At 39.0% G+C, this 27499-nt stretch overlaps 1 protein-coding gene across 1 annotated transcript in view; it reads right to left on the reverse strand.

The window, feature by feature from the left end:
- Positions 1–27499, reverse strand: part of PDE11A (phosphodiesterase 11A) — a 374654-nt gene that overhangs the window by 30908 nt on the left and 316247 nt on the right. Inside the window, exons 16-18 of the mRNA XM_075829512.1 lie at positions 4173–4250; positions 3129–3192; positions 57–131 (exon numbers count right to left, since the gene is read on the reverse strand). Coding sequence (XP_075685627.1) covers positions 57–131; positions 3129–3192; positions 4173–4250 — 217 coding nt within the window. The remainder of the gene's footprint in view (positions 1–56; positions 132–3128; positions 3193–4172; positions 4251–27499) is intronic.

Consider the following 27499-nt stretch of genomic DNA (forward strand, 5'->3'; position numbering starts at 1 on the left):
ATAAGTAAAGCTGTTTTCCCATATGGGATGTTTACTAAGCTCCCTATAACACTTACCGAAGGAGTCAGTTTGAGCTCTGATCGTTCTCGGTCTCCTTGCTCGAAGAATTCATTGGTCACTAATTCGGCCACCTAAAGGTACAACAAATCCGATTATAGACCTCTCCAATTCGGCATTGTTTTGAACCTTTTGCAACACACAAGTTCTCAACTAAAACTATTCACAAGTCTTTGTTCCTGGTGTAGAAACCTTCCGCTGTAAATATGCATGGCTGAATCTGATTCTTCCAGCTCCCGCTATTGATGCTAATCAGTATTCTTTGTATTCATTCATATTACCCGCAGGATGTGATGGCCGAGGAAGACATTTGATTGAATGAATGGAAAGCTCTCAAATTTAAAAACTATGCAGAAACTGATTCATCAATGTCAGTATGTGACAGTGCCTAAGGTAGCCCCATAGTGGAGGAATACAAGCTGTCTGAAAGATGGGGTGGCGGATAGCTGAAAAGATTATAGCACCCTATTTGCTTTGCATTCCTCATGATTTCTTATGAAAGAGTGCAATACTGAGAATAGAAACAACACAAGGATTTTTTTAGTTTTTTTTTAACAAACCAAATGCCCTTCACACTCAAACACATACACTTTGACTTTGTGAGACATTACTAAATCCAGCAGAGGGAAGCAGTTAGATGACATGATGTCATGCCCATAGCATTCACTCATCTGACCTATGTTGGCATCTGTATTTAAAGAGGCCGTGTCCCCTCTCCTGACATCTATTTTAGGAATTACTTGTAATCCCCATTAAATCACAATTCTGTAGCAGTTTTTCTTAGAACTCTGCGTTGTGCTGTTCCTCTGTTATTCCTCCTAGAATTGTATGAATAAATTGACAACTGGGTGTTACCATTCCCCTTGTCAGAGGGTGTGTCCCTACACAGTCTCACTCTTTCAGCACTGATTGGACACTGTTAGTCTGTGTAGGGACACCCCCCCCCCCAACTGGTAACACCCAGTAATGACAGAGGAGCAGCACAATATAGAGTTCTAAGAAAAGATTCTCCAGAATTATTTAATGGGGAATACAATATAGACCTGTCAGGAGAGGTGACAAGTTCCCTTTAAAGGGGATGTTAGTTTTAGACAATCCCATTTTGTTAGAAGGCTCACATGATGATAAGTTGATCATAGAGTGTCCCCCAGTGATCAGATGTAATCTGTGGGGAAACAACATCATAGCAAATGTTTAACTGTAGCGCCACCGCAGGGGAAATTAAGCATTACACAGTTACCATTGAAATCAATGTGTTGTATGTGTAATGCACGGATGTTCTGGGTTATTTAAGACATGCTTTTTGTAACTAGTTTTAGCATTTTCTAATAGATAAGAGTCCAGAATGGGGGACCCCTATTAAAGGAATTTGAAAATGTTTTTTCTAAATGAGACAATTTACTTAAAATTTCTGCTGCCCAGTCACTGTTTGTAAATACACTAAAACATAGTAATTGTACCTGCAAAATGCTTATGCGCCATTACCATAAATTCTTGCTTTATTACTTTTATCGAAGCTGGGTTAGGACTAATAGACAAAGGGAATAGTAATACATGGAAAATAAATTACATTGTTTTCAATTTAAAATCTTCTACGGGGGGTGTCCTAGTTTGCTTATTTGGCAAATATACCCTATAAAAGAGTACCTGTTGATAAAAAAAATACTAGCTTCCAGTTTTAAAGGGGTTTTCTGAGTTATTTAAAAAATTAACCAATGTATGAGGGATGCAAAGAAAAAAAGAGCCATTACTTACCTCACAGATCCTCATCGTTCCAGCACGGTCGCACCGTTCCTCCCCGCCACTGTGTATTGACATAGCTACAGCGATGACGTGCCCGTATACCCATGTGATCGCTGTCGCCAATCACTGCTCTCAGTGGGTATATGGCACAGCATCGCTGAGGCCAGTGCTTCGCTAAAGCAATCACATGGGTATATGGGCACGTCATCGCTGTAGCTATGTCAATACACAGTGGCGGGGAAGAACGGAGTGGCGGTGCTGGAAAGACGAGGATCTGTGAGGTAAGTAATGGCTCTTTTTTTTTTGTATCCCTCCTGCATTGGCCAATTTTTTAAATTACTTGGAAAACCCCTTTAAATGCGGGTCTATTAGCTGTAGGGTGGGTTATTCGATTCTGCCTCCTACACATGGGCTCAGTACAGGCTCTTTGTTGTACACACATGTAAAAAGACACCCATATCATGAGGCCTAGCCGTAAAACATATAATATTCATAACGTGGGCCACCAGGTAACTTCCTTAGACAGTATATAATTGGTTTTCCAGATCACAGAAGTATACCAAAATAATAATAATAATAATACAAAAATGAAAAATCCAGTAACTTTAAGGACTTAATGCCTGACAGATCTGTTACATGATGAGGGGTTGTATTGTATTGAATTGTACTGCCAATTGTACCCCATCCTAAATATCAATATAGTAAGAAAAGTGCGGTACATCAAATGTCTTCCATTGGACATTTGGCTGTGAATTTAATCATCCAAACAGAATTTCATGGTAGTTTGGTATTTTATTATAGTAATGAATGGCATATGAAAACCCCCCATGAATCCCAGTTGGTGATCAATTCATGATTGGACATAAACTCCATAAATTAGTTTGATTCTTTCATGCACACCAGACTGTGAATTTCACTAAAACACAAGTTCATACCATCATGTCCATCAATAACAGCTTTATATTGTAATCCAAGTAATGGAAAAAAAGAACACGGCCATGATGTCTCCCGATGTGGACTGGAAAAAACATTAAGCTCCCCAATATCATTATATGACATTTGCCCTAATGCAATAACGTGTAAAACATAGTTGAAAATGGACAACAGGATATCGAAAAATTATCAAACATGCAAAACATGTTCAGTTACCTTGGATGGCCGTAAACATATATGATTATGGGGAAAAATGACTATTACTGTAAATCTTATGGTGTACAGAATCACAAAGGTTATGTTTTTATGGCGGTGTTTTGTAAGTCATTGCAGCCCTTGTAATATTGTCCCATCAGCATGTTCCTCCTCCTACCCAGCAATAAATCAACACTTGCCTGTCTTGAGATCTCCCATGGTTTGGTTGCAGCTCCAAGGTCACATGCTGTCATCAGCATTGATCTGAAAGAGTGGGGAAGATCAAAGCAAACATACCATGCTAGTGCTTGTTACCTATTACTACTGACTTTGTTGAATTATATTAGTATTTGAGAAAAACTTAATAGACAACAGAAATAATATAATAAATGGTCTTATTATATACATAGGAGTATAAAATGCATAATGTCCACAGAGAAGGGAATTAAAAATGACTCGCTCCTCTTAGCAGAACTTGCAAACAGTGAATTATGAAATTGGAAATAACTCTGAAACTAGATATAATTTTTGTTGCAACAGGCAACTTTTTGGGACAATATGTTATGGACCTTTAAAGGGGTTGTCCATGACCGGACAACTGATGATCTATCCACTGGATAGGTCATCAGTACATGATCCTTGGGGGTCCGATGCTCGGACCCTGCATTGTTAAGCCGCTTTGGCTGCCTCTGGGAACCGGACGTCCATCGCTCCGGTCATGGAATAGCGGCCGAGCTGCAGTACTGCAGCTCTGCTCCTATTCAAGTAAATAGGAGCAGAACTGCAGTTCGGCAGCATGGCCGCTATGCAATGTACGGAGTCAACTGCTTCTGGCTTTGTACATTGGATAATGTGCCATAACATTCAGTGCCCGCAGGCCACCGGATCAGTGGATCGATGTGGGGTTCGGGTGTCGGACTCCCACAGATCATATACTGATGGCCTATCCGGTGGCCATCGAGCGTTCGTCCCCATACATAAGCAATCATTGCTCCTTGTGAAAGGAGCAAACGAGCACCAATCAACGAGCTGTGTTGTTGATCGGTGCCCCCGTTTTCATGGCCGTGTAAATCTTTAAGTATATATCAGCCAGTGTAATTTACATGTATCACTTGAATTGATTGCAGCCTGCTGGTCATTTGTCAGTAATAACCCTTTAGGAATACATGGTAAATAGCTTTAAGATATAAACCGTCTGAATTTCCAGAACATCAAAATATAACTCCGCAGCACATTTTCCTCACCTGAATATGATTCTGTGGTCTTTAACATTCCAGTTGTAGTCTCCTTTACTGACCAGTTCAAAAAACTCATTTCGTCTCCTGAAAAATACAGAACATGGGCAGGTTAATGGGATCAGAGATGTAAAAATAGAAATTGTTATAGGATGTGATGTTACAAGATTTGTTTGCCACTTGCACCTGACAATGTTATCATGACAATTTATCAAGATGGATCAGATTTTGGCTTTAATGTAACATATCGTCCTCCCTGTGGACAAGAAAAGAAATTGTCATTCTTTTTTAGAAAATTGTAAAGTGGTTAACTCATGTATTGCTGGAGGAATTAAATATATCCAACACCAGAACAGAAATACAAAAAGCAATGATTATTGACAATCTCAATAGACGCATAGATTGGGTAATTGTCATTATGGAAGATTAAAGGACAACTTCATGCCAAACTAATATGCCCTTAAAGAGGCTCTGTCACCAGATTTTGCAACCCCTATCTGCTATTGCAGCAGATCGGCGCTGCAATGTAGATTACAGTAACGTTTTTCTTTTTAAAAAACGAGCATTTTTGGCCAAGTTATGACCATTTTTGTATTTATGCAAATGAGGCTTGCAAAAGTCCAAGTGGGCGTGTTTAAAAGTAAAAGTCCAACTGGGCGTGTATTATGTGTGTTACATGTGGGCGTGTTTACTTCTTTTACTAGCTGGGCGTTCTGATGAGAAGTATCATCCGCTTCTCTTCAGAACGCCCAGCTTCTGGCAGTGCAGACACACAGCGTGTTCTCGAGAGATCACGCTGTGTCGTCACTCACTTCCTGCCCCAGGTCCTGCATCGTGTCGGACGAGCGAGGACACATCGGCACCAGAGGCTATAGTTGATTCTGCAGCAGCATCGGCGTTTGCAGTTAAGTCGATGTAGCTACTTACCTGCAAACGCTGATGCTGCTGCAGAATCAAATGTAGCCTCTGGTGCCGATGTGGCCGACTCGATGCAGGACCTGGGGCAGGAAGTGAGTGACGTCACAGCGTGATCTCTCGAGAACACGCTGTGTGTCTGCACTGCCAGAAGCTGGGTGTTCTGAAGAGAAGTGGATGATACTTCTCGTCAGAACGCCCAGCTAGTAAAAGTAGTAAAAACGCCCCGATGTACGCACATAATACACGCCCAGTTGGACTTTTACTTTAAACACGCCCACTTGGACTTTTGCAAGCCTCATTTGCATAAATACAAAAATGGTCATAACTTGGCCAAAAATGCTGTTTTTTTAAAAATAAAAACGTTACTGTAATCTACATTGCAGCGCCTATCTGCTGCAATAGGAGATAGGGGTTGCAAAATCTGGTGACAGAGCCTCTTTAAAATAAGGTTAGGGTGAAGCAGAATGATGGCATCCTGTGACAATAAATCGCAATATAATTAACATATATTAATATACGTCAAATACTGGAAAGAGACACAAAGAAGAGTTAGAATAAGTTAGGCTTAAACTACATGGGGAACATAATCCCCCAAATGACCCTTCCAAAAACTGCCCACAAAAAAAAAAAGTTCTTTAGTTTTCTTTTGGCAAATTTTTAGCAGAGTTTCAAATATGACTATCATTGGACAGAGACTCCTAAAGGAGTTGTCACTCAAGCTTTGCCCTTTAACTTTAGATTTCAATTTAAACTTATTACACTCACTCACTCACAAAGCTGTCCACAGTGCTGCACCACCATACATCTCCTCCCTAATTTCTGTCTACCACCCTACCCGTGCTCTGCGATCTGCCAACGATCTCAGATTAACATCCTCCATAATCTGAACCTCCTGTCTCCAAGACTTTTCTAGTGCTGCACCAGTTCTTTGGAATCCACTTAATTCCCAACATCCACAGTTTTCTAGGCAATCACATTTTTTAAATTGACACCTACCCTTTTCACACCACTATTTCTCAATACGTAACCCCTTCATTCAGCAGTATCCCCCACACTCCTTGCACCTTAATGCACTTGATAATCGGTCATACACAGATACTGGCTAGTGACCGGCTCATGCAACTTTATGTGCACTGTCCCATTTTGTTTTAATAAAAGATGACTGGACCATTGTACAAAACAAGCAGTTTTTACCTCTTGTATGAAACTCCATATCCTAATAGATTGTAAGCTCTTGCGATGAGGGTCCTCACTCCTCTTGTTTGATTTGTTAATTAGTTTTGTCATGTCTAAAATTGTCTGTACATGTTCCCCCTGTATCGTAAAGTGCTGTAGAATATGTTGGCGCTATACAAAGAAAGGTTATTAATATTATTTCTACTACGGAGCTGTACCTGCTGCTGGGTTACCCCACAAATTACAGCAGATCGCTGGGATTCGAGCTGTGGAACATGATGTGATTCATTTATTTTCACGGTCCCCTTCTAACAAAAATTGTACCTAATAGGTGATTGTATCTCCTCCTTAATGCCGTATCCCATGTACGGGTGTGACATAAGCAATATGCCTGAATATACGGCGAAAACACTTTTATAACATGTATATAAATCGTTTTTATAGATGATGGGAAATGTACTAAAAACAAGGCTATTTAACAATTCACCTAACACTGTTTATTAATTTGACGTTAACTTTTCCCCTCTAAATTCACACCATAGTAAATCTTACACATAGTGTTTCATCAGTCACAACACAAGGAGCTTAGATAGACTCATTTGAAGTTTTGTGTTTCCTATTTTACAAAATCAATTATCTGAACTTTTACAAAGCAAAGGCAATTTGTCATTTGCACTTTTATATCACCTGGCTCGGGGTATTCCATTGGTGATAATTTGCAAGTCTAATAATAGCAAGAAAAGGGCACAGGATGACGTATGGAGATGTTAATTGCAAGTGGTGGTTTAAAACTAATGATTTACAATCACTAGTGGTGTAATTAAAAAGAAACGGTTCAGCCAAGTCAGATTTCATGAAACTGGTGGGATTTCGCTTTTATAAATGTTTCGATATTCCTCTATAGTCAAATCTACATAGCTGTATGCAGCTTAAAGAGTATGTACTATAATATAATAATACTGATAAATATTGCTCTACATTTAAAACGTTACACATGTATCTTGAGTCCTGAAGACCGTGTGCACAATAGCAATCCCAATCCCTAACACCTTTAGTCAACTTCAAAAATACATCTCTTCATTTGTCTGGGCAGGTTCCTGCTCTAGAACCCAATTCCTGGTTATGACACTAAAATGGGAGAGGAGGAGGCATGGGACTCACAGACCTGAAACAATAAAATCAGGCTACTTTATTAGATCAAGCCAAATACTAGTGGCCAGACACAACCATCAAACAATGGGCTCAAATAGAAGAATAAGTAATTGCTGGGGGACTGATGTCCCTGCATGGCATATCAAAAACACACAAAACACTGGCATATTATAGACCCCTCAGTATTAAAGCCACTCAAATCGGCTGGAAGAAATATATAGACCTAAAGGCCCTATTACACCGGTGAATTTCGGCCGGTGCAATGAGCGGCGATCAGCTCATTCATCGGCGCTCGTTTGCTCCTTTCACAAGGGGCTATGTATTGGGACGAGTGGTCGATCACTCATCCCTATACATTATTATAATGTCGGCAGCATGTCTCCCTGTTTACACAGGGAGATGTACTGCCGCCGACCATGATATTTCAGTTTTTTAAAACGATACGATCAGCAGATTGACAAGCGTTTGCTCGTTCACCTGCTGATCGCTACCCTGTTTACACAAGGCAAATATCGGCAACGAGCGTTCTATGAATACTTGTCTGCCCGATAATTGCCCAGTGTAAAAGAGCCTTACCTCCAAATAGAGATTTTACTTCTATGTCTACTACCAATAACCTTCATACAAACCCTGGGCCCAGATACCAGTCTCTCCAATTGGTCTAACAATGGGCTAAAAATCATCACATGCTTTCTTTCTCACAATTGTCCTCCAAATACCATCTACCTAAAGGCACTATTACACTGGCTGATAATCGGCCGGTACAGTGAGTGCCAATCAACGAGACATCGTTGATCGGCGCTCGTTTGCTCCTGTCACACGGAGCTATGAATGGGCACGAGCAGTCGTTACTCCCATCACTCGTCCCCATACATTATTATCATGTCGGCAGCGCGTCTCCCTTTTTACACAGGGAGATGTGCTGCCGACAATGATAATATTTTATTTTTTTAAAACGATACGACCAGCAGATGATCGAGCGTTTGTTCATTCATCTGCTGATCACTGCCCTTTTTACACAGGACAATTATCGGGCACAAGCGTTCTATGAACGCTTGTCTGCGCGATAATTGCCCAGTGTAAAATCCCCTTAAATCAGACTTTTTTTTAAAATATCTACAGATCCATCACTCCCTCTCTTCCAACTCTCTGGACAAACCAGTTTTCCCCTGAACAGCCTATTTTTTTTCCACTCAGAAACCACCCACTAAGGAAATATTAACCTTTAACAATGAGTTGACAAGCAATAATGGCGACAACAAATCTAAATACATACAACACTGGGAAATGGACTTGGGATGTTCATATAACCTGGAAAAATGGCAATCAGCTCTTAAATGGAGCAAAAAGGTCACCAAAGGAGTTCACCAATGGGAACTTTCAAGAAGGTGTATATTTTTTTTCTGCAACTGTATTTTTATTGAATGGAGATTTTTCAGTTACAGAAATAGAACAGAAAATAAAAAGACTGACGTAAAAATATAAACAAAAGCATAAACAATAGGTATCACTAAGTGTGTCATAGCAACTATAACCAATAGAATATGCAGAAAGTCACATAAGTATAAGATGGCCAGCATTCTAATCCAGCATAATTAGTGTACATTCGATAGGTAAATAGTAATAGCATATCAGGTGGTATGTAACAGGAGAAATTGAACACGTAATAAGAAGCACAACATGTAACGTAGAAGACAGGCAGACAAGACACAGGACCCAGTATGAAGGGAGGCGAATGGAAGGTTTGGAAAAGTGGATATTGAAATGGCACCTGAACCCAACAAAAAAATAGCAAAAACAAACTCCTCCTACTCTGACTTTTGTTGGAAATGATGGTTTACATGGAACCTACGTCCACGCATGTTGGACATGCCAAAAAATAAACCCCTTCTGGTCCTCCATTTTAAAAACTCTAAATAACCTGCTGTCAACTAACATACCTCCCACACCGGACTTGGAACTATGTTTTCTTTAAACTTATTTACTTCTTCCTCATACAAGAGCAGTGGCATCCCATATTATCTTAGCAGCAAGAAGCTTAATTGACAAATATTTGGAAAACCCAAATCCTCCATCACATGCCCATTGTTCTTTATTATTATTGCCTTTTCGTTTGCTATTATTTACTCAGCAGCCACATATACCTCCCACAACATCCTACATAAATATACCAGAACACCAATCCACTTAAACTTTTGCCATATTTCACTATAATTAATCTAATACCTTCAAGAGATAACACTCTAGAAACGCATGTGCCCACTGTCAATGACCAAACTTTAACTCTTGCCCGCTGATCTCCACGGCCTCCTAAGAGATTTGCTCTCTCCGTTGGCTATTATCTACATTGTACTGATAACTTATGGATACAAAATATAATGCCACTACTGTTATATTTTCTCTTTTATTTCTATTAGAAAAGAAACAATAAAAACTATCTTTTGAAACAAAATACTATACTTTACTAAAAATACATCCATTTAAAAAAAACAAAAAACTGAAAATTTAAAGGAACACCTTTTTTAAAGAAATATTGTGGGACTTGAGTCTACAAAATCTGATTTTTCTGGACACTCTTGTGACTACTTTCTGTGGGCTGAATACTCTGGATTTTAAATCATATTGTACTGGTGGACCCTGGTCCTCTCCTGCCTTCAACTACCAGTAGGAATCACTTTCCTTACGATCCTACATAGTCATAACATTTGCTGGAGGTGGCATTCATTGTACCGTGCTCTTATTTCTCTGTTTCCTTCTCCATCTAATTTTATCTGCTTCCTTTGTTATTCTCCAGTTTTTTGGTATGCGCACTAGAGCTGATATACTTAGCTTACAGGTGGCTCACCTATTTTAATGTGATACTTTTAAGGCTAGGATAGCACTAGAGTCATGGCTTACATTTAAAAAATACAAGACCGTTATGCCAGATCCAATTTTTAGACGGACACTGGCAAACTAGATCTTATTGACTTTAATAAGGTCTGCCAAGGTTTTGATATTTTTTATGGCAAGTATAGCACTGCAGATTGCGCTATTCTTGCTGTCAAAAATACTGTAACGACAAAGGGAAACCTCGACAGACTCATTGAACGCAAATGTGAACTGAGCCTTTGACTAGTGCATTTCTAGATGACATATTCCCTCATTGTTCTATATGACCTAATGATCACTGAATCCCCATTAAACAAAAGTAGATTTTTTTAAGGGAATTGAACATTATTTTACAGTCTGCCTCCCCTTCTTATTTTGCAAAAGATGCCACTGGCATTCAGCATTAACCTCCAATGTGAGTGGAAACATGAACATCTGACAAAATAAATATTTCTGGGACAAGTTCCAAGTGGAATACATAGGTGGTTTTCATATAAAATGGATAGAACATTAATTATGGTTTATACACAGAATTAATCAAGTGAGCAGAATGAAGAAATTAGCAGTAATATCAATAAATGTATGGCTACAGCTTTAAGCTAAACTAACTTGGCACAATACCTTATTAATACATACACTAAAATTGTTCTCAGCGTATAATAGGTTGGAAAATTAATTACTGCTAAGGAAACATGAATGCAAAAAGCAAGAGTTTGTGAAAATACATATAAACATTTAAGAAAACCTAATAGAGACGTAATGTAAAAAGGTTACATTCCCATGTTCACTATGAGTAGAAACACAAGTTATTTATGGCCCTAGTGTGTGTGTATATCTGATGTAGGGACTTTAGAATGAAGGCTCCACTACACAATACTACACGTCCTGGCTACATAACGTATAGCATTAGAGAAAACGGTTTAAAGACATTCGTTTCCCACAATCATAAGTTATAGCATTGACATGTTTTTTTTTTTTTTATAGGCATAAATTAGTCATAGACTTGCCAGGACTTATTACTATGCCTCACCCACAGAGGCTATAAACATGAAATTTTTTGGGCACATCACCCAATGAGCAGATGTTTATGGTGAATGGCAGACCGTCCCTAACATCTACCTTCAGAGGACTCATTGGTGTTTAACCCAATTCTATTGTCCCCCACCCTCAAGATAATTGGCTCATATGAGATCTGGGGCCATTTAGGCCCCATGCACACGACTGTATTTTCATCTACCCCGAAATACTGTCTGTAAATACAGTCCGTATTGCATCCGTATTCTATCCATATATACGGATCTGTAAAAAAAGGGGGAGGATGCAAATGATGACATCAGCATGTTGCATAGCAACGCTTCTGTAAATACGGACGGTATAAGGATGCACATCCGTAGCAGTCCGTATTTACGGAAGCTCCTATAGGCTTCTATGGGAGAGTCCTTGTCGTAATTACGGACAAGTATAGGATAGGTTCTATAATTTTTTCAGCACTGACGCCCATCAGTAAGGCCCCATGTACACGACCGTGCCCATAATCACAGCCCGCGGGCACAGGTGTCTGTCATGTCTATGGCTACCTTAATAGGAAATTTAGCTCCTGAATGGGCTAAAAAAAACAACAACTATTTAACTTCATACATTGCGAAATTCAAAAATAAAAACATCAATTAGAAGTTATTTTCTTTCTAAACTTTGCTAATGGTATTTATACACGGATGGTGAGGGCCACTGTTAAGAACAGAATTTTCAGAAGATATCTGATATATTATTTTATAGTGTTGTCTGGTTTGGACAATATCAGTTCACATGTGAATCCTCCTGCCAGCAGCAGATTGTGGGGACCTAGCTACTCCGAGCTTCACACTCAACTATTATCCATAGGGGAGCCACTATTTAAATGCTTGTATTCTATGCAAAACAAAGCATTACCGGGCACCAATTGAAATCAATTCTTTATAGTGGATGCCTGCGGACATCTAGTACTGAAATCTGTGATGGACACAGATCTTTGTTTTAGATAATAGAGGGGGTGCCCAAATAGGGGAGTCCCCTTGAGTAACACAACCCCTTATAGGGGGTCATCTATAACAGAACTGAATTAGTGCAACAATTGTCAAACTGAAAACTATTCTACATGCCGTATTAGGGCTCATGCACATTGCAATGCCGTGTGCATGGACTTTGTATGGTGTTGATGTATGGTGCCTCCATGAGGCACTGCATTCTCTCCTAGAAGTAATGTGTCTAGAAGAAAATACCTCCGTAACATGGCATGTGATGGAGTATGACCTTATTTCTTTCTCAAAGATTCACAGGGAACATTTGTATAAAATTGGAGACACACAGACGTACAGTGCGGGCACACGGATATCTCAGGGAGCCGTATTATAGATTTATACCACATAGATCCGTTATTCAGATGTGTGCATGATGCCTTAATATTGTATTCCACCCTACATTATATTCATTTTGCTATTTAGATTTTATCTGGTTACTATTCGCTTTTACTTTTGTATTTATTACCAAATCTGATCTTCAGGGTCCCATCTATACGGTGACCAACACATTAAAGCAAGACAAACCGGGTGCAATAATGGAAATTGATTGTGTGTTCAAATTTACAGATCTGGAAAAATATACTGTAAACTAAATAAACTATAGTATAATAACACAACATGTAAAAACCGTCAAGGTTGACCGAATTCTGAAAGAAAGCCTATTTTCCAAGGCATAAAGCCCATCACCTTCAAAGGGAATTCATTTGTGCTGGTTCATCTGTAACAAAGAAGAACTGTGTAACTCAACATGTACAGTATATATGGTACTGGTGCAAACTCCATCTATATATCAAATGATAAAGATTTGGTCACGACAACTTTTGTGGATTAAAGGCACGGGATACTTTAAGGGTCCTTGAACAGCTATTCTCCTTTCTGAATTGGTTTACACTGTAGCCAGTGAACCTGTGCGAGTATCACATTTGTCAAGCCCATCTGGCAGCCTCTGACATTTAAAATGAGCATGGCTCATTTGTACCAAATTGCAAGCAGCCCCTGAACAGCCTCACTTCATACAAAAATGACTAATATGGTGGCGCAAAGTATGTCTCCTGTGCCCTATGTCTAGCCATGTAAACAAGCATTTGTAGTAGTCTTAGCCTGTATGAAGACCTACCAATATAGATGCTTTCTCGTCGTACTTTAAATAAGAAAATCTGATTATGATTGAGATTTATTGATGATTTGTAACCTTTTTGGTCCTAATACATGCTTTAGGTAATGAAGTACTCTAAAACTATGTATTAACATTTTTCTCCAAAGGAGACCATATCTGAGGTGATTAAAGGAATTTCTACGTTTCTTAAACGTCTCTGCTTCTCTGGGACTTCCAATTTTGGTTCCTGAAAACCTGTTATTTGGGAGAATTATTTTACCCAAATTTGGAATCCAATGTTCATAGGGATGATATCTAATGAGAAAACCTTATATCAAATAAATCTCTAAATGTAATTCTTCATTGTTTAATCTGGTTTTTCTTGCAATCACAATATTAAAATATCATTTGAAAAATTTGCCGAAAAGTTAGTTTTCTGTTAATAATGAGGCCAATTTGATGGGGCTGTTTTTTTTTGTTTTATTGTAAGGAAAGAAAAGCAACCCAGAATAAAACCGGTCACAGGTAAAATATGAAAATTATCCATTATTAATACAATGTATTAAAACATTGCAAGAAGTAGCATAAAAACATTACAAATCGTAGTCCCGCATACAGGCTGAGAATCAGAGCAGAAGTCGCTTTGCTCGGCTGTTTCCTTAACTCCCATTCACTTCTATGAGAGTTATGGGAACAGCCGAGCACAGCAAGCTTGACGGTTTTAGGAATTCCTGGCAACCTCTGCACAGATTCTCTGCCTGGATCTATCCATATATCCTGTAGATATGCCATAAATGTCTGAAATGAGAATAACCCTTTAAATATATCATGTGCAAAAACATAAGTCTAGTACTTGCAGTGTATGGAGTGTTTATAGATCTGTTCTATAGCATAATTATCGGTAAAACATACATTCTCTGTATAATTTTGAGTATTATTTAGTCATCAAAGGGTAATAAAAATGTTATCAAGAATATATGATTCATAATCAAACCAAGAGTTTTCTATCCAGTGGCCAAAATCTATAGATACAATATTACACTGCAAATGTTAATATATTTATCACATAATGGGGCTGATGTGTGAAAACTGTTCTAAGGCCCTGTTCACACAGAGTTTTTTGCTGGCAGAAAAATCTGCCTCAAAAATCCTTCAGGAATTTTGAGACAGATTTTGACCAGCCTGCACTCTATTTGCCAAGTTTTCCAGCCGCGGCAATTGAGCACCGTAGGCAAAAAGCGCAGCGAAAACCGCTTTCTCTGCCTAACATTGATGTCAATGGGAGGTCAGAGACAGAAACACCTGAAGAAAGGGCTGCCCGCGGGGGAAAAACGCCTCCGTCTCTCATTGAAATCAATGGGAGGCATGTTCGGACTTTTTTGGTGCAGTTTACGACACTGTTTCCGCATCAAAAACAGTGCCAAAAGACTCTGTGTGAACAAGGCCTAAGAGGCAAATGAGTGATGTTTTACCAGATATCAAAATATAATGGATTAAATCAAGTCTCAAAGATATACACAGTAGGGGTATTACATTAAGTTTTATATTCAAACACGAGGATTGTACTCAGACAATCCAAAAGATTTACTCCGACTAACTGTGCAAATATTCCTATATTTAACAGGAGAATTGATTATCAATCTTTATTCACTTACATTAAAAGAATTATATCTAAACCCTATCAAGGACATACAAAAGTGAATTAAAAAAATAATCCATGGACTCCCTTATTTTAGAAAATATGAATATTATATTTTGAATCCGCTAATTAGCAGATATAACTTATAGAGGAGAGAGGAGAACGTGTTTACTTATGTTTGTTGGTGGAATTAAAGTTAGTACTCCAGTTGTGAGGAATAACAGTCCATTTTAATGACGAGAGGCAGTCCCTATATAATCTAGATATGAAACAAGATATACTAATAGTTGTCTGTTCGTTTAGGTGCAACTGGAGGCATTCCTCCTAGAAGAATTCAGACACCATTTACTATCAATTATTTAAGGCAATGGATACTCTCAATATTGGAAAATGGAGGCATTCCTCCCAGTGTCACTAAACCATCAGTTGTAACAACCTCTTTGAGGCATTCTTCTTAATCCTCCACTCAGGCTAAAATTAACAGTTTCAGCAGACTATCTATGTCTAAAGTGCTAGAGTCATTCCACTTGAATTTATGAACATTGGAGACGTCTTCTACGGTATTCTACGGAATTGATAATCAATTCCCCCGTTGAATATAGGAATATTTGCACAGTGAGTGGGAGTAAATCTTTTGTATTGGGTACAATCCTCGTGTTTGAATATTCTACCAAATATGAGACATACTGGGGCAAACGTATTAATACGGTCTGAGTTTTAAACAACCTACACTTAGACAAGTCAGTCAGAAAATTTATCAAAGTGGGGTATGCAGTTTGATACATTTTGTGCATTTAGCTAGACCCTTATCTCTTCCTTATACCACCTATTAGTTGGCTTAGTTTACGTAAATTTTTTGGGGTAAATTTTTTTCTAATTTTTGGCACAGTGTCACATTTTAAGCCATGCCCCTTTTCTGATACCACTCCCCTTTCCACTAAGCCAAACCCCCATATCAAGCATGTTGAAAAAACAGAATTCTATACGCCTCAATTTGAGCCAGAATTCTGGTGCATTTTGAATAGTAATCTGCCCCACTGTATTTTTTAAAATGGACTCATATTTCACAAAAATACATTTTTAAAATCCAAGTCCGATAGATAAAGTGTTTTAAAGGAGTGAATCTCCAATTTGATAAAGGTTACATTGGTGCAGTCTGACCTAACCTCTATCTACCAGGTCTTATAACTTCTTTAAAGCTGCACTTCTTCCATGACTGCATTACTTTTGACTAGACTGCCAGGTAGATAGTATAGTCTAAAACAATCTCTCTCTTTAACCTTTATTTCATTTTGTATTTGAATGTTATAAGTGATTACATTTTCAATAGGTTAAAGATGCCACGGCTTGATAACATGTATTATAACGCATCTAGAAAAGAGGGGGGGGGGGGGGTAGGATGTCAGACAGTCATGTGATACAGTCAATCATATCGTGGTCTATTATTGTCCTGCCCCTAGGCCATATGTCTAGGAGAGGTTTCCAAAGTATTTTTACACCTCTATATTATATTTGTTCTTGCGGTTTTCATATATTTTTCTGGTTCTTTTTAACTAGCTTTTGCTATTTGGATACTATCAGCAAGGTACTATTGGCAGGTCTATTGTTGTTAATTTGGTCGTTGAGTAATTTAAGTGTCATTTACATCCTGTTGTAAATGGACAGTTCAAATAAATCAGTAATACTTTATCAAGTGCAGTACTGCAAAATGGCAAATTATCATCAAGGATTAGAAATTCATATTTCAAACTGCCAAGATCTGTCAACAGCAGCTAGCCAACTGTTGTCAATTTCCATGTAGCAACAGATTTTTTTTTTTTTTACACCATCCATGCATTCTCATGGGAGGATTCAATTAAGTGGGTGCTCTAACTTTTTTTTTTCGTGTCCTGTTGAGCATTTTTTTTTTTCAGGAAATTTTACTTGAGTCTATAGGGTGTGTGTATATATAAACTGGCACTTCAGAGATGGCTTTGAGTCATCACATTGACTGTGTCACATAAGTGTATATCAGGTCACATTCCCATCAGCTGTCAGATTGTGGAGGAAGCTGCTAACTTTTGTATTCTAAAAGGCCCCACCTCCCAATGAATATTCATACATCAGCCTTTTTGAGAAGAAAACTTTTTCATAGTACAGAATATATGTGCATCTAGTTACAAAGGCCTCTTCTACAGATGAGAATTATCTTTAAAAAAAAAAAAAAAGAAAGGACTCAAGGAAATGTTTCGATTTTATTTTGCTGACAAACTCTGTGATCATCTGACTTTCAAAAATCCATTTGCATGCAATCTAATCACAGACAAAACTCATGACGTGTATGTCACTATACCAAGATCATGGTGTGCTATAACAATATCATTCCAGACAACCTCTTCCCTGAAGCTATGAAATTTATATTCCTCCTTAAACAGTTAACAAGACTTGGAGTGGATTTTAGTGATGGCATTTTTCCTGAACCATAGGCTTGTAAACACAATGGGGAGCCATTAGGATTCATGTAGCTGGGAATCTTGCCCTTAACATTCACACATAAATGGGCTGCTGGCTGCCTGCGCTCATGCCCATCTGTCTAATGGGCATTGTGCCTGATCACAATGTGTGCTCCTGTCTCACTAAGGCACAGAGAAGAATCGAACAATAATGTATCTGAAGGCTGCCTGGAAAATATTCACTGCGCCTCTGCTACTCGGGGGGGGGGGGGGGATTGGGGGTGTAAGAATGTGTGAACACGCTAGAATGTGACAATAGTAAGTATATACCTACCTATCCTATTTTTCTTTTTCATTCGTAAACTATTTTGTTTGACATCTTTCTGCAGAGGAAAGTTATGCGACTCTACAGATATTCTTAATAAACTTCATGTGGAGGTGTGCCTTGGGATACTGCACTAAATCACTGTAGCAAAGTGGTAAAAAACTATGTATTTACTTTTTTATTTAACTTTTTTCTACTAGATTGTCATAAAATAGGCATTGTATTACATTTGCCTTAAAACCTAAAAGAAGAAGCCACAGAGGGAGGAGAAAGGCATATAAAAGCAGGGCCTAGGCATTTTTATGAAGCTCAGGTGACTCTGTGACAAAATGATAGCTTAACAACTACTAAAAATGGTTGCACTAAGGCTATGTTCACACCACATTTTTGCAACCTATTGAAAGGTACTGTTTTTTGTTGGGAAAATTTACCATTAAATCGGGATACTACAGGACACAAAGGTCTTAAACAGGTTACATAGTTAGTACGGTTGAAAAAACCCAAAAAACACATGTCCATCAAGTTCAACCAAGGGATGGAAAAAGGGAAGGGAAACATTTCTACACATTGACATAGGAGCTAATATTTTTTCATTTTAGGAAATCATCTAAGCCTTTTTAAAGCCATCTACTGTCCCTGCTGTGACGGCTCCTGCGGTCTGCTATTCTATAGATTCACAGTTCTCACAGTAAAGAAGGCTTCAGAAAAGAGATCAGCAGCACATCACAGTCCCAGAGAGCATTCACAGGGAGCTTTTAAACAGGAAGGAATTTTTTCAATCGGTGCAGGCAGTGTCGAGTTGCAGCCAGGCAACTCCAAAAACAGGCACAAAGAGGTAGAAAAACCGCAGCACACACGTTATCCAGGTAAAAAAGAGGTGTCTTTTTTTCACCTCTTTTTTTACCTGGATAATGTGTGTGCTGCGGTTTTTCTACCTCTTTGTGCCTAGTAAAGAAGACTTGTGACCTCTGTAGATTGAACCTTTTTTTCTCCAGACGGAGGGAGTGCCCCCTTGTTTTTTGAGGGGGCTTTACGTGGAACAGGATTTCACCAAATTTTTTGTATGTGCCTTATATATATTTATATAAGTTAATCATGTCCCCCCTTAGTCGCCTCTTTTCAAGGCTAAATAGGTTTAATTTTTTAAATCTTTCCTCATAACTTAGATTCTCCATGCCCCTTATTAGCTTTGTTGCTCTTCTTTGTATTTTATCCAACTATTCAACAAGTGACTCCCCCAGTGTAGCTCCCCCTAGGACATATGATGCATGCAGATTGTTGGTACCCAGATGCATAACTTTACATGCATCTACATTAAACCTCATTTGCCAAGTGGATGCCCAAATACTCAGTGTGTCTAAATCGGCTTGAAATTTACGAACATCTTCCATAGACTGAACATTACTACATAGTTTGGTGTCATCTGCAAAAATAGAAATAGTGCTATTAATCCCATCCTCTATATCATTAAAGGGGTTGTCCGAGATTTATTTATTTTTTTACATTTAAAACCACATTGCACATATTTACAATTGTATAATTTACTTACCCGTGCAATCTTGCTTCTGTTCTCTGCTCTGGCTTCTTTCTTCCTTCTGATCACATGAGCTCTGACGTCACCTTTTCAGCCTCCTCCACTGTCGTGTCGTATTCCGATCACATGGTCTCGAACCAGAGACACCTCGGATGGTATACGACGCGTCACTTGTCACGTGGTGTAAATCGGATTGTTCTGCTTCACAGCCCGTAACGCGCATGCGCTGTCACTGCTGTTCTTGCGGTCCCTGCTTTTCTCGAGATAACAGCAGGGGCCGCGCATGCGTGTTACAACAGAACAAGCCGATCTACACCACGTCACAAGTGACGTGTCGTATACCCGGCAAAGAGTTCAAGATCAACAAAGCGGCAGAGCCGGAGCAGAGAGAGACGTCAGTCAAATTCCCGACGGCAGGATCTGGAAACGGGGCCACTTTGGAAAACGTAAGTATATTACAAATGTATTTGCATTTATAACTTACATGCATTAAAGGGGTTTTTGAAAATACGATGGTATCTCAGACAACCCCTTTAATAAATAAGTTGAATAATAGTGGTCCCGGCACTGAACCCTTGGGTCACCACTTATAACCGGGGACCATTCAGAGTAGGAATCATTGCCCACAACTCTCTGGATACGGTCCTTGAGCCAATTCTCAATCCAATTACAAACTATACTTTCTAAACCTATAGGCCTTAATTTACCTATTAGACGTCTATGAGGGACAGTGTCAAATGTCTGTGCAAAGTCCAAAAACACTATATCCACAGCGGCCCCTCTGTCTGGGCTTCTGCTCACCTCTTCATAAAAACAAATCATGTTGGTTTGACAACTTCTGTCCTTAGTGCTGGCTGTCACTTATAATACTATTTTTTGTCACATAATTCTGTATATAGTCCCTCAATGGTCCCTCAAACATTTTTCCCACATTTGATGTTAAGCTAACTGGTTTATAATTACCCAGGGAAGACCTAGAGCCCTTTTTGAAAATAGGCACCACATTTGCCCTGCGCCAGTCCCTTGGCACTATACCAGTCACTAGAGAATCTCTAAATATTATGAAGAGGGGGACAGAAATAACGTAACCCCTTCAGGACTGAGCCTGTTTTGGCCTTCAGGACGAAGCCGATTTTTCAAATCTGACGTGTCACTTTATGTGGTAATAACTCCGGAATGCTTTTACCTATCCAAGCGATTCTGAGATTGTTTTCTCGTGACATATTGTACTTTATGTTAGTGAAAAAATTTGGTTGATAAATTCAATATTTATTTGTAAAAAACACCAAGATTTGGAGAAAATTTGCAAAAATTAGCATTTTTCTAAATTTAAATGTATCTGCTTGTAAAACAGATAGTAATACCACACAAAATAGTTACTAGTTAACATTTCCCATATGTCTACTTTAGTTTGGCATCGTTTTTTGAACATTCTTTTATTTTTCTAGGACGTTACAAGACTTAGAACTTTAGCAGCGATTTCTCATATTTTCAAGAAAATTTCAAAAGGCGATTTTTACAAGGACCAGTTCAGTTCTGAAGTGGCTTTGAGGGCCTTATATATTAGAAAGTCCCCATAAATCACCCCATTTTGAAAACTGCACCCCTCAAAGTATTCAAAACAGCATTCAGAAAGTGTATTAACCCTTTAGGCGTTTCACAGGAATTAAAGCAAAGTAGAGGTGAAAGTTACAAATTTCTTTTTTTTTTTACAAAATTCATTTGTAATACATTTTTTTCTATACCGCAGAAGGTTTTACCCGAGAAATGTAACTTATTATTTATTGCCCAGATTCTGCAGTTTTTAGAAATACCCCACATGTGGCCCTAGTGCGGTCATGGACTGAAACACAGGCCTCAGAAGCAAAGGAGCACCTAGTGGATTTTGGGACCTCCTTTTTTTTTAGCATATATTTTAGGTACCATGTCAGGTTTGAAGAGGTCTTGTGGGGCCAAAACAATAAAGACCCCCAAAAGTGACCTCATTTTGGAAACTACACCCCTCAGGGAATTTATCTAGGGGTATAGTTAGCATTTTGAACCCACAGTTTTTTTGCAAATTTATTTTAATTAGTTTGTGAAGATGAAAATCTACTTTTTTTCTGAAAAAACTTAGAAATTGTTAATTTTTTCAAGGAATAACAGAGAAAAAACACCCCAACATATGTAAAGCAATTTCTCCTGATTATAGCAATACCCCATATGTGGTAATAAACGTCTGTTTGGACCCACAGCAGGACTCAGAAGGGAAGGAGCACCATTTGGATTTTGAAATTCTGATTTTGCTGGAATAGTTTTCAGTGCCATGTCGCGTTTGAAATGCACTGAAGGGAACAAAATAGTGGAAACCATTGGAAAGTGACCCCATTTTAGAAACTACACATCCCCACGGTTGTTTTGCTGAATTCATTGGAATTATTCTGTAAAGGTAACATTTTTTTAAAGGAATAAAGGAGAAAAAGCACCCCAACATTTGTAAAACAATTTCCCCCGATTACGGAAATATGCCATATGTGGTAATAAACTGCTGTTTGGACCCACAGCAAGGTTTAGAAGGGAAGGAGCGCTATTTGGCTTTTGGAGCTCAAATTTAGCTGAAATGGTTTTTGGGTGCCATGTCGCATTTGCAAAGCCCCTGAGAGGCCAATACAGTGAAAACCCCCCAAAAGTGGAAATTACACCACTTAAAGAATCTATCTAGGGATATAGAAGGCATTTAGACCCCACAAGTCTTTTGCAGGATTTATTAGAATTAGGCCGTGAAAATGAATATCAACATTTTTTCCACTAAAATGTTGCATTTTTTTCAATTTCACAAAGGATAAAGGGGGAAAAAGCTGCCCAACATTTGTAAAGCAATTTCTCCCAAGTACGGCAATACCCCACGTGTGGGCATAAATGGTTTTTCATTAGAAAGTAATTAACACTTTCTGGACTGATCCATTATATTCTTTTCCTTTTTAGTTTTTTCCTCCTCGCGTTCCAAGAGCCACAACTTTTTTATTTTTCAGTCAATAGAGCGGTGTGAGGGCTTATTTATTGAGGGACGAGCGTTCGTTTTTATTGGTACCATTTTTTGGTACATACAACTTTTTGAACACTTTTTATTACATTTTTAGGTAGAGCCAAGGTGACCAAAAAAACTGCGATTTTGCCATTTTAAATGCTTTATTTTTCACGTGAGACGCTCCATACATCACCCCCCACACTAATACATGCTATGTTGTGGTGCACGAAGGGGTTAATGCGCAGCGCATGGTGCGGAGTGAAAATTAAAATTTTCCACTCATATGCCATTTTAGTGCACTATATGTTATGCCCAGTTTGTGCCACTGAAGACAAATACCTCATAAAATATTAACCGGGTTCTCCTGGGTATGGCGATGCCATATCTGTGGACGTAAATTGGTGTTTAGGCACGCTGCAGGGCTCAGAAGGGAGGGATGCCATTTGGCTTTTGGGGCGCAGATGTAGCTTGGTAGTTGTTCTGTTTGGGGTTTTACTGGTGTTTCAGTTTATAATGTGGGGGCATATGTTATCTGTGCGGGGTACATCAGGGTATAATAAGAGGGTATAATAATGCAGTAAATAAATAATAATCCGTAGATGTCTGGCCGGTGTCGCACTGATAAATGGCACCCGATCTTATCTGCTTTTGGAACACTCCGCACATTTTGCAGCGCCATATTCTGGGAGCCAGAACTTTTTTATTTTTTCCTCCACCGGAGCTGTGTGAGGGTTTATTCATTGCGGAATAATCTGTAGGTTTTCATTGGTACCATTTTGGGGTACGAGAATTTTTTTTTATCATGTTTTATTCCATTTTTTGGCAAGCAAGGTGACCAAAAACCATCAATTCTGACAATGTTTTTTTATTCGTTTTTTTATGGCCTTCACCCTGGGCTATAAATGACTATTATACTTTATTCTGCGGGTCGATACGATTACAGCGATACCAGATGTATATAATTTTTTTATGTTTTGCAGCGTTTGTGCAATAAAATCACTTATTTATAAAATTAATAAATTTTTGTGTCACCATATTCTGAGAGCCATAAAATTTTTATTTTTCAGTCAAAAAAGCGGTGTAAGGGCTTGTTTTTTGCGGGACGGGATGTAGTTTGTATTGGTACCATTTTGGCGTACATGAGACTTTTTGATCACTTTTTATTGTATATTTTGGGAGGGTTGGTAACCAAAAAATTGTGATTCGGGCACTGTTTTTCGTTTATTTTTTTTGCGGTGTTCACCGTGCGGGAAAAATAATATTACAGTTTTATAGTTGGGGTCGTTACGAACGCGGTGATACCAAATATGTGTACTTTTTTTAACGTGTTCATTTTTTTCCTAGAATAAAAGACTTATTATAGGTAAAAAAGCATTCTTTGTTTATGTCACTTCTAACTTTTATTTTTACACTTTTTAAAAACATTTTTATTATCTTTTTTTTACTTTTTTTACTTAGACTTGCAGCTCTGATCGCTGCTAGAACACATTACACTACACACGTAGTGTAATGTGTTCTAACTGTCATGGTGACGTGACAGTCACACTGACAGGAAGCATCGGAGGACCGGCCGGAGGCTGATCCTCCGAGGCTTCCGTACATGGCAACCCGGAGGTCATTGTCTGGCCTCTGGTTGCCATGATAAGGATCGCCAGCCCCCGCAAATACATGTGGGGGGCTGCCGATCTGCTGTAAACCTCTTCGATGTGGTAATCGCAATCGACCACCGCATCGAAGGGGTTAATTGCCGATTTCAGCGGCGACAGGCCGCTGATCGGCAACGGGGAGAGCAGGGCTGACACCCTGCACAGTTAACCGCCGCTGCGGTGTAGCGCCGTGCGGCGGTTAACTGTTAAAGCGCGGACGTAACTGCACGCCCAGGTGCGCGAAGTTACTGCTCACCTGGACGTGCATTTACGCCAAGGTGCGGGAAGGGGTTAACTAAGCTCTTTAAGAACTCTAGGGTGTAACCCATCTGGTGCCGAGGCCTCGTGCACATTTATTTTATTTAACTTAGCTTGGACTATATCTACATTCAGCCAATTCCGTATATTAATTGATATATTAACAGCACTGGCACCGGCTACATCAAATGCTCTTTCTTCTGTTGTATATACAGAGCTAAAGTACCCATTTAGTAACTCTGCCTTAACCCCTGTGACCAACTCCCCATTACCACTTGTTAGAGGTCCTACATGTTCAGACCTTGGCTTTTTTGCATTTACATGCTTGAAGAATTTTTTGGTATTTGTTTTACTATCCTTGGCCACCTGCCTTTCATTTTGTATTTTTGCTGATTTTATTACTTTTTTGCAGATTTTATTAAGCTCTTTATAATTTGCAGAGGCTACAGATGTACCCTCAGATTAGTATTTTTCAAATGCCCTTATTTTTGTCATGTATTGCACTTTTTACAGAAGGTGTAAGCCATGTGGGGTATAGTCGCTTATACTTGTTACCTATAGAAATACATTTTGCACTATAATTACCCAAAGTAGATTTTAAGATCTCCCATTTATCATTTGTACCATTATTTGACATGAGTTCTGCCCAGTCTATATCCTGAATTGCAGTATATTGATCATCTATATAATGAAGCGCAAACCTACCGTATGCCAGGTTAACCACCACTCAGGGGACGCTCCTGATAATTAGGGAACATTCTAGTCCATATTTGTACTTTATTCTGCCAAAGTTATAGTTGCAAATAAAGTGTACATGTATCTACAACATGGCTGCCCGGATTCTCCAAAAACTTCTTAATGTTACAACATATTTACAATAAGAAAAGTTATCTGTGCTTTTTAATAAGTTTGCGTACAATCTTTCAATGGCGAGAGATGGCAAAAAAGATCTACAGATGGTGTCTTGACTATTTTGCATTAAAGGGGTTGTCCCTGAATGAATGAAAAAAAAAAAAAATCAGCCAAAATATACCCAATGACAATCTCCTAACAAAGCTAGAACCAGCCCTATATCTTAAATGGATCCAGAGTTCTCCCCATTCATTGCTCCAATTGCTCTGCTACATTTTCTTCAGGCTAGCGGCTCAGTGGGCATGTCCTTTGTACTGCAGCTCCTCCCCCACCCTGTCAGAGCTTGTATAGGCAGATCATCCTGTTTCACTTCCTCTGCCACCTCTCTAAGAGAAGCTTTAAAAATACCCCCATTACATGTCTTTTTAGAAGGAGAGCCCAGCCTTATATAACTGAAGTAGAGGGAGAGCCTGCAGCTTACACACAGTGAGAGGATGAGCAGGAGAGGGGAGAGCTCAATGCTGTATGTAAGCAGTGCTGTATGCAGGCTCTTTTCATCTAAGCAAACTGCTGGCTCTCCTGTGTTTCTTATTGTGTGAGTCTCCATCCACACTACAAGCAGTGTTTCCGAATGAAAGCGAATTAAAAATAGGACACAGCTCTGCTGCGCACACTACACACACACAGCTCTGCTGCCTGAGCGCACACACTCAGCTCTACTACACAGACACACACTCAGCTGTACTACACAGACACACACACTCAGCTCTACTACACAGACACACACTCAGCTCTACTACACAGACAGACACACTCAGCTGTACTACACAGACACACACTCAGCTCTGCTACACAGACACACACACACACACACACAGCTCTGCTACACAGACACACACACACACACACACACACACACACACACTCAGCTCTACTACACAGACACACACACTCAGCTCTGCTACACAGACACACACACTCAGCTCTGCTACACAGACACACACACTCAGCTATATGTTAGACCGCCGTTACAATTAACGCAGCGGTGGAAAATTAACATTTTTATCTCCTCTCACCATGAATGTTTGGTGAGAGGAGATCAAGAACTAACCTGAAGGGCCTCCGATGCCCGCGATCGTGCCCCCCTTCTCTTCTCCTCCCGCAGCTGCCGGGAAGAGAAAAAAAATGGCGCCCGCGCATGCGCACACAATCTAATTAAGATTGCGGCGTCGTGCAGTGGGATAGCTCCCACAGAGGTAGCTAAGGGCTTGGAGCACAGTCTGGGGACCGTTGTTTGCGGTCCCCAATAGGGTGATAGATTTTGGGGTGTGTTTCTTAATTCTTATGGTCGCATTACACAGAAATCGGTCTTCAAAGTGATACTTTTATGAAAAAAGTGATTTTTTTTTCACCTGCTATGCATTAAATTTAGCAAAAAACTGTGGGGTCAAAATACTCACTACACCCCTAGATAAATACCTTAAGGGGTCTAGTTTTCCAAATGGGGTAGTTTATGGAGAGTTTCTATCGTTCTGGTAGTTCAAAACCTCTCCAAATATATAGTGGGGCCTAAAACATTTTCAAGCAAAATATGAGTCCTGAAAGCCTCCGGGTGCTCCCTTCCTTTCAAGCCCTGCTGTGTGTCCAGGCAATGCATTAGAGTCACAATGGGGGCATTTTTGAAAACAGGAGAAACAGGGTGATAGATTTTGGGGGATGTTTCTTCATTTTCATGGTCGCTTTACAAAGAAATCGGTCTTCAAAGTGATACTTTTATGAAAAAAGTGAGATTAGATTTTTTTACGCCTGCTTTGCATGAATTCTTACAAAAAAACTGTGGGGTCAAAATACTTACAACGCCCCTTAATAAATACCTTAAGGGGTGTAGTTTGCAAAATGGGGTCACTTGAGGGGATTTCCACCATTCTGACACCTATGAGCCTCTGAAAACCTGGCTTGGTGCAGGAAAACCAAATGTACTTCAAAATGTATACAATTATTACTAAACTTGTAAGTCTTCTAAATTGCTAAAAAATATATATATTTTTTTTCAAAAGTGCTGCCAAAATAGAGTAAAGAGATGGAAATATATATTTAATAAAAAAAATTGTACTGTATGTATGTACATATGTGACATATTGCCGTTAAAAATAGGGAAAAATTATAATTTTTACAAAATTTCTTCAATTTTTCTATTTTTTTATTAATTTACGCAAATCGTATCAGTCTACTTTTACCACTAAAATAAAGTACAACGTGACGAAAAAACAATGTCAGAATTACTTGGATATTCAAAACTTCCGCTGAGTTATTCTCTGATAAAGTCACACATACCAGATTTAACAAATCTGGCTTGGTCATTAAGGCCCAAAC

Source organism: Rhinoderma darwinii, chromosome 6 (genome assembly GCF_050947455.1).
Source record: "Rhinoderma darwinii isolate aRhiDar2 chromosome 6, aRhiDar2.hap1, whole genome shotgun sequence".
In the NCBI taxonomy this organism is placed as follows: domain Eukaryota; kingdom Metazoa; phylum Chordata; class Amphibia; order Anura; family Rhinodermatidae; genus Rhinoderma; species Rhinoderma darwinii.